Source organism: Giraffa tippelskirchi, chromosome 2, assembly GCF_054371585.1.
Source record: "Giraffa tippelskirchi isolate mGirTip1 chromosome 2, T2T-mGirTip1v1.2.pri, whole genome shotgun sequence".
In the NCBI taxonomy this organism is placed as follows: domain Eukaryota; kingdom Metazoa; phylum Chordata; class Mammalia; order Artiodactyla; family Giraffidae; genus Giraffa; species Giraffa tippelskirchi.
The window spans coordinates 97038314-97047273 of record NC_137276.1 but is presented as its reverse complement, the minus strand read 5'-3'; the positions used below and the strand labels follow the sequence as shown (position 1 = coordinate 97047273).

Below are 8960 nucleotides of genomic sequence, written 5' to 3'. Positions count from 1 at the left end.
AAATATCCCAAGTATTTTAGGATTAGGACTGCTAGTATTGCCTTGTACCTCAAAGACACAAACATGGTCTTTGAGGACCATGAGGGAAAAGAACTTAAAAAATTCAGTTTACTTAAAAAAAGAACTTCATTTTAACCTAGGTCCATGGACTATTGATTTAAAAAATGTAAACATTGCAGCAAGCTACCAAATATGAATTTGGGTCTGCTCCTCCTACTAGTTCAGAACCCATCAGAAAATACATATTTAATTAGGTCAGTAATTCTTAATCCTTTTAATGGGTATGTGTGAATGAGTGGGTAGTCTTTAAGAATCTGATGAAAGTCTTCAGAAAAATGTATGTAAACACTTTACATCCGTTTTCTGCCTACAATCTAGTTTGCTGCATTGCAAACATATCTTTCACATAGTTAAAATGTTAAAACAATAAAAAGACTTATGATCTCTTAATCTCATTTTGCATGCAAAAATTAATAGCCACTTCCTAAAATTTCTTAGTAAGTCAAAATGTGCTAATATAAGCAAAACATAATATAGATCAGAAATGACTTTCGTAAGAAGATTGCCTAAGTTTTGTTAGAACATGTTGAATATAGAGCGTGGCTTTTTTAATTTGATAATGCAAATATCTATCACATACCATCAGTTTAGACTTTCATTTTGTGGTGATAAAAGTAGCAACGAGTTTTACTTCTTCTTTTCCAATCTGGATTCCTTTTATTTCTTTTTCTGCTCTGATTGCTGTGGCCAAAACTTCCAAAACTATGTTGAATAGTAGTGGTGAGAGTGAGCACCCTTGTCTTGTTCCTGATTTTAGGGGAAATGCTTTCAGTTTTTCACCATTTAGGATAATGTTTGCTGTGGGTTTGTCATATATAGCTTTTATTATGTTGAGGTATGTTCCTTCTATTCTTGCTTTTTGGAGGTTTTTTTTTTTTTATCATAAATGGATGTTGAATTTTGTCAAAGGCTTTCTCTGCATCTATTGAAATAATCATATGGTTTTTATTTTTCAATTTGTTAATGTGGTGTATTACATTGATTGATTTGCAGATATTGAAGAATCCTTGCATCCCTGGGATAAAGCCCACTTGGTCATGATGTATGATCTTTTTAATATGTTGTTGGATTCTGTTTGCTAGGATTTCGTTAAGGATTTTTGCATCTATGTTCATCAGTGATATTGGCCTGTAGTTTTCTTGTTTTGTAGCATCTTTGTCAGGTTTTGCTATTAGGGTGATGGTGGCCTCATAGAATGAGTTTGGAAGTTTACCTTCCTCTGCAATTTTCTGGAAGAGTTTGAGTAGGATAGATATTAGCTCTTCTCTAAATTTTTGGTAGAATTCAGCTGTAAATCCATCTGGTCCTGGGCTTTTGTTTGCTGGAAGATTTCTGATTACAGTTTCAATTTCCATGCTTGTGGTGGGTCTGTTGAGATTTTCTATTTCTTCCTGGTTCAGTTTTGGGAAGTCGTACTTTTCTAAGAATTTACCCATTTCTTCCAAGTTGTCCAATTTATTTGCATATAGTTGCTGATAATAGTCTCTTATGATCCTTTGTATTTCTGTGTTGTCTGTTGTGGTCTTTCCATTTTCATTTCTAATTTTGTTGATTTGATTCTTCTTCCTTTGTTTCTTGATGAGTCTGGCTAATGGCTTGTCAATTTTATTTATCTTCTCAAAGAACCAGCTTTTGGCTTTGTTGATTTTTGCTATGGTCTCTTTTGTTTCTTTTGCATTTGTTTCTGCCCTAATTTTTAAGATTTCTTTCCTTCTACTAACCCTGGGGTTCTTCATTTCTTCGTTTTCTAGTTGCTTTTAGGTGTAGAGTTAGGTTATTTATTTGACTTTTTTCTTGTTTCTTGAGGTGAGCCTGTATTGCTATGAATCTTCCCCTTAGCACTGCTTTTACCGTGTCCCATAGGTTTTGGGTTGTTGTGTTTTCATTTTCGTTCATTTCTATGCATATTTTGATTTCTTTTTTGATTTCTTCTGTGATTTGTTGGTCATTCAGCAGTTCTAATGAGGTGGATGAAACTGGAGCCTATTATACAGAGTGAAGTAAGCCAGAAAGAAAAACACCAATACAGTATACTAACACATATATATGGTATTTAGTCAATTGGTAAAGATAACCCTGTATGCGAGACATCAAAAGAGACACAGATAAATAGAACAGTATTATGGACTCTATGGGAGAGGGCGAGGGTGGGATGATATGGGAGAATGGCATGGAAGCATGTAAATTATCATATGTGAAATGAATCGCCAGTCCGGGTTCGATGCATGATACAGGGTGCTTGGGGCTGGTGCAATGGGATGACCCAGAGGGATGGGATGGGGAGGGAGGTGGGGGGGGGATCTGGAAGGGGAAAACATGTACACCCATGGTGGATTCATGTCAACGTATGGCAAAACAAATAAAAAATAAATAAATAAAAATTTAAAAAGAAAAAGTAGCAATGATACTTGCTGGCAAAAGAGTTAGAGTTTTCACAGGTTAGGCTTATGTCAAGGAACACCAAATTCTCTAAAACACTTTGTGTTGAATTCATGCAAGATTATTTTGTCTTCAATTCAATGAGGTCAACTTTGTCAGTGTCTGAATCATAAATGTTGTCTTGGTCATTAAGGAAAGAATCAGGACCATACATTTTGATTTTAAGGTCATCCAACATAAATATTCTTCCGGAGAAGGCAATGGCACCCCATTCCTGTACTCTTGCCTGGAAAGTCCCATGAACGGAGGAGCCTGGTGGGCTGCAGTCCATGGGGTCGCTGGGAGTCGGACACGACTGCGCGACTTCACTTTCACTTTTCAGTTTCATGCATTGGAAAAGGAAATGGCAACCCACTCCAGTGTTCTTGCCTGGAGAGTCCCAGGGATGGGGGAGCCTGGTGGGCTGCCATCTGTGGGGTCACACAGAGTCGGACACGACTGAAGTGACTTAGCAGCAGCAGCAGGAGCAACATAAATATTCTTCAAGGGTTTCTTTGCCCATTTGTGCCTGTGCAAGAGACAGCAAAGCCTTTTCACTGTTAGCTCTGGCTCCCTATTGCCCTTTCTCCAACAATACAAGGAATACATATGTCTTTCTCCACACAGTTCTTCCACAGTGGTAGCCTGCTCAGGAGATTTGAATTTTTTCAGCAACGTTTATAATGGTGTCTGCTGGACACTGAGTCAAGAGTTATGGCTCATTCAGATGACCACAGATGTCAATCAAGTCGCTCAAATCATGAACGAGCTCTTCTGTGTCAAATTAGTCTGAGACTGTGCTTTGCTAGTCACTTAAGAAAGGGAAAGCCTTCTGCCTGAAGTTAATCAATTGCTTCAAAACTTGTACTTTAGAAAGCCAGTGAACTTCAGCCTTTAATTTCTTGACAAATCCTATTGTGAGGGCATGGTTCAAGGTCCTGACTCAAAGTTGAAGCAGACATGACTTATTTCAGAATTATTGTTTGCATCACATGGATGCAGAAAATAAGAGGTCAATCTGATGTGTGGAGTTTTTCTCAGCAACATAGGAAAGCTGAGGCTTTGTGAAACAGCAGTGTGTCCATCTCTATCTATGGCACCTACATTTTTTCCAAAGTTTGGCTTGGCAAAGAAAATTTATATTATTTCAAAGTTGTCCTAAGCATCTGATGCTTCTGAGAGGGCTTTGCAAATGGACATCGTATGTAATAGGAAAATGAGGAGTTGGCTCTCTAGGAACTGTCCACGCATACATTTGCATGCTGAAGGGCTTCAGAGTCCCCTGAGACCTTTTTGAACAAGAAAATCTGGTGACTCTCGGCAGGATAATACTTCTTGTCAAAGGCACTGCTTCAGTGTTTTTTTCTTCTCAGACTACATATCCACTTGATGCTTTAGGGCAAATCACTCCAAGATCTGCCCAGTTGCAAGGCTTCTTTTGCGTGGTCATAAGAAAAGCATTATTTCAGGATGCTCTAAGTCTGTGTTATTGAGTTAGAATAAATTTCTCTGGTTCTTTTTTTTTTTCCTTTGAGTTGACTTATCTTCTCATGAAAACAATCCATTCTGGATCAGGCATTCCCAAGGTAGACTGATGCCAATTATTCCTTTGATTTTGCTAGTTTTATGCTTCTGCTAAGCAAGAAACTCACTGTACAGGAAGGACTATGTTTTGGTGTCCATTATATTTGGGATGAAACAAGGAAACATTTTCTTCTATTTTATTTATTTTTTGAAGCTTTCCAACCTAAACCAGGCCATATACTAAGGATTGATGCTTATAATCATAATAGAAGTTTGCATCTAAAATATATATCAACAGGAAAGAACTTTGATGATGAAGACTAATTTGTTACCTGATGAAGTAGAGTAGTATCTGTGTCACTTTACACTTGTGTGGTATGAAACAATTTCTTCAGAACAAAAGCTGACAATTTTTTTTTCCAGAGACAATTTTCAAGCTATTTAGAAGGGGCACAAAGTGACAAATCTCCTTTCTGTTTCACTAATTCTTTAAAACCCATTAAAAGCCTCATGAACTCTTAATCTAGAGAAAGACCAGTTTTGCTGAGAAAATTCCAAAAAGACTGAAACTAAAACAAGAAGGAAAGGTATATTGCTTCCAGTTTGGTTGAAATAAAACCCAGGAATTCATTTTTAGGCTCCCAAACCCAGTGAATTAGTCTATCTTTGGCCCTCTTGCTTCTAATAAGGTCCCCATGGAAATATATGGGTACCACTCTGAAGCATTTTCTAGGTTCTGTTGAATTTTTGTCTGATTCCTGAATTAGATGGGGAACATTTTGAGGGCAGGAACAGAAAATTTTTTTCCATACTGTTAGGAGTAACATTTTGCACGGTACTTAGCACATGATGAGTTCGTGCAAATGCTTGAGGAATGAGTAACCATCAAATGTTCTCAAATTAATCATTTAACAATATAATTTAGATTCTCTAAGCACACAGTTTATCACCAGTATCTGAAACATCTGACAGTCATAAACTGTAATTGCCTTTGGCCTTTGGTCTAGGGTTAATCAGTCTCATCATTTTGGATATATTGAGAATCTTTTTTTTTTTTTTCTGAGAATGTCTTTATTTAACCTTAGTTTTTTTCCACCAAAATATTTTTTAATTGAAGTATAGTTGATTTACAATGTTGTGTTAACCACTGCTATACAGCAAAGTGATTCAGTTATATATATACATACACTCTTTTTTAAAAATTCTTTTCCATTATGGATTATCATAGGATATTGAATATAGTTCCCTGTGCTATGCAATAGGAACTTGCTGTCTACCTATTCTATATGTAAAAGGTCACCTCTACTAACCCCAACCTCTCACTCTATTCCTCCCTCAGCCCACTCCTCCTTGGCAACCACCAGCCTGTTCTCTATTTCTGTGATTCTGTTTCATAGATAGATTCATCTGTGTCGTATTTTAGATTCCACATATAAATGATATCATATGGTATTTGTCTTTCTCTTTTTGACTTCATTTAGTATGATAATCTCTAGTTACATTAAGAGTCCATAATATGAGCTCCAATCCCTCCTAAGAAAGATAACCAGGGTTGGTCATATGTGATGCCTTATGAGGAGATGGTGGTTAAATGTGTAGGCATTCCTCCCAGACTGCCAGGGTTCAAAGTGGGAGGGTTCTTGCCTGGTTTAGAACATACGAGCAGGGATTTTATCATCAGTGCTCCAACTGCTACTGAGATACTCAGTACCTAGGCCCTTGTGGCTGCTCACAGGCAGTGCCTCAGCTGCTTACCAGGCCAGTGCTCTCCACAGAAATGCCTGGGTCCCATCCGACTTCTTTCAACTCTGCTCAGTGGCCTGGCCAAGCTCTAACACTGGGGCAGGCCCTGGGCTGAGGCTCTCGGCAGCACTGAGCACCCAGTGGATGCTCTGTAGCCTGGTGGGCAGGGGAGGGTGATCTGACAAAACTGAAAGGCTCTTCTCTGAGACTGTTTGCTCCCTGGCTTTGATATCTGACGATTATCACCCTCATGGCATATTTCATCTGCACAGTGCAGCACCTTTTCATAATTTTCTTACAACAGTCATGTTAATATATTACACGAAAGGAAAAACTCAGAAAGTTGTGACTTTTGGAGCACTCTTGCTATTTCTTCTTGCCATCCCCAGGGGTAGCAGCTTCTAGCCTCTGGGGAGATGAGTGAAAGAAAAGGGAAAGTTGCTCAGTTGTGTCTGACTTGTAGGTGGATTCTTTACCAGCTGAGCCACAAGGGAAGCCCAAGAATACTGGAGTGGGTAGGTTATCCCTTCCCCAGGGTATCTTCCCTACCCAGGAATCGAACCTGGGTCTTCTGCATTGCAGGTGGATTCTTTACCAGCTGAGCTATCAGGGAAGCCCAAAAGACTTTCAGCTTTCAGAACAGAAGCCTGAAGCAGAAACTTTTCAGTTGACTTCAGTTTTCTGCCCTGAGACAGGAGAACAACAACAACAAAATCAGCCTCTTTATTGTTTTTTTGGTGAAATGAGGAGGAAAGATACAATGCAAACAAGTCACAGATGGCTCAATAATTTTTCTGCCACATACTATTGTTGAATATCCTTAATTGGACATCAGATATTCCCCCCAAAGTCTAGAGCATCAGGAATCACTCATTATTAGCTCCATACCATACATCTTCACAATCAAGGCCTTTAGTAAGTAATTTTCTGTTTTACCATATCTTAAATATGCTGGGAGTAAATAATGTTAGAAAGCATTTCCCTTCTTTTGAAATATCACTACTAAAGAAAAATATAAAACATCAGGGGAAGGCAGATGCTAACTTTCCTAAAATGTAACTTTTGAGTTCTACTTGATTTATTCTAATTTTAGTTACTAAATAATGGACAATTTTCTGGATCATATCCTTAAATTTATATTCAAAATATACACAGAGATTCTATTTCTTTTAAAAGTGTCAAGCTGGCTATGTTTAAACCAGGAACTGATTTCAATACTTTCATTACAGTTAGGTGTCTGGAAGGATATGTTTCTCTTTAATGTCCACGAATTCCTGTGGGATGGACTTTCTCAACCACAGAAGCTAGATGTTGGCCCCAGACTATAGCTGGTGACAAAATGTACCCCCTGGGATCACGGCTTTTATTTTGGTAGGAAGGGTGCTTGTCTGATGAGGACACATCTGGAAGAGAAAATGCAGCTGTGGAAATGGAAGATGGAGTTGCCCATGAGGGGAGCAGATCAGCAGTGCAACCTGAGCACCTCTCACCTCCTGCATCAGACCTTTGCGATTCTGGGCACACACATTTCATGGGCATCTGAGTGATAGATTTGAAACAGTGCAACATAGAGACTCCAATATCACTTTATGCACAAAATGCAAACTAACGCAACTCCCCTCAAATGAAAAGCAGCGAAGATCCAAGCCGAAAGTACCCATCAGGGAATGGAGGACCCCGGGAATCGGGCAATGAGCGGCGCTGCTGCGTTTCTGGGAGAAGGCGATGGCACCCCACTCCAGTACTCTTGCCTGGAAAATCCCATGGACGGAGGAGCCTGGTAGGCTGCAGTCCATGGGGTCGCTAGGAGTCGGACACGGCTGAGCGACTTCACTTTCACTTTTCCCTTTCATGCACTGGAGAAGGAAATGGCAACCCACTCCAGTGTTCTTGCCTGGAGAATCCCAGGGACGGTGGAGCCTGGTGGGCTGCCGTCTGTGGGGTCGCACAGAGTCGGACACGACTGAAGCGACTTAGCAGCAGCAGCAGCTGCGTTTCTGCGGCGGCCACAGGGCGGCGCCATCTTGGCTGGTCTATGGCGTCAACCTTTTGAGACCATTCTGTTGTTTCCAGGCAACTGAACTTCCCTGAGTGGTTTTTGGTGACTATTGTCCTGTTATTTCAACATTCAGTTGTTATAATTTAGCGAAGGCATCCAAGCATTCATTAGGTGATGTTTGTACAAGTGATGAAAAAGGTACCAGAAAGATCAATAACTTCTGAATAGAAGTTAGAGGTGATAAAGTATGGCCAGGAGGCCCCAACAACTGCAATGATATGCTATTAATATTAGAACAAGCCCTCTGCGAGATATTAGAGCTAATGCTAAGAAAATAAAAAACAGCATTAGAGTACATTATTCTACAGTGTTTGTGGATTTATGTGCCCCTAGAATATGTCTCCCATTTTACATTTATTTCTGAGAGGAATTAGTCTTGAATTATCAGAGGCCTTCAAGAGCTCATCTCCTGCATAAACCTGAGAGCTTGTGTTGGTTTACTGTTCTTCCTTTCTCTTATTAGGTGGTTTCATCTTTCATCCCAGGGACTAGCAGGGTGCCTGAAGTACAGCAGGAGCTTGGTCAAGGTCTGTGGAATACATGAGAAATAACTAGCATGTATAGAATATTTTATACATGCTCAGAAACTGGTTAACAGTATACGTGTTAATGCTCAAACAATGCTCCTATCTCTGTTAATGCTCAAACAATCCTAATAAGTAAGCATTATCATCCACAGTTTTACAGGTGAGGAAAGCAGGCTTAGAGTGGTTAATTAACATGGCCCAAGGTCACACAAGTAATGGTAGGCAGAGCCAGCTCTGAACCAGTCACAGTAACTTACACTGCCTCCCAAATGCATTGGAGGGAGAAGGGATTGTAGTTAAATCCATAACTAACTTATATAGTAAGTGATTTCTGGATGCTGTCGAGTATCCTTTGGGTAGCTTACTGCATGGTGACTTTTGCTTAACAGGTGATGAGCAAAAGTAAACCCAGAGACAAGTTTAAGGGCTATTCATGGGAGTCCCTGGTCAAGAATACTGGAGTGGGTTTCCATTTCCTTCTCCAGAGGAGCTTCCTGACCCAGGCATGGAACCTAGGTGGCAGGTGGGTTCTTTATCACTGAGCCACCGGTAAAGCCCTATATGGGCTGGAGGGAAGTGTAATGTATACCAGTGTGTAGTCCCCAGACCAGCATCACTCAGAAACTTGT

The 8960-nt window shown here is 39.8% G+C and overlaps 1 protein-coding gene and 1 long non-coding RNA gene across 2 annotated transcripts in view; one reads left to right on the top strand and one right to left on the bottom strand.

Moving 5' to 3' along the window:
• The first annotated feature begins 7816 nt into the window (after window positions 1-7816).
• Window positions 7817-8960, top strand: part of LOC145538142 (uncharacterized) — a 67593-nt gene continuing 66449 nt past the window's right edge. The window contains exons 1-2 of the long non-coding RNA XR_014076668.1: window positions 7817-7942; window positions 8268-8331. This is a non-coding gene — a long non-coding RNA (uncharacterized LOC145538142). The remainder of the gene's footprint in view (window positions 7943-8267; window positions 8332-8960) is intronic.
• LOC145538141 (uncharacterized) overlaps window positions 8105-8960 on the bottom strand; it is a 134878-nt gene continuing 134022 nt past the window's right edge. The window contains exon 11 of the mRNA XM_081569668.1: window positions 8105-8333. Coding sequence (XP_081425794.1) covers window positions 8293-8333 — 41 coding nt within the window. The 3' untranslated portion in view covers window positions 8105-8292. The remainder of the gene's footprint in view (window positions 8334-8960) is intronic.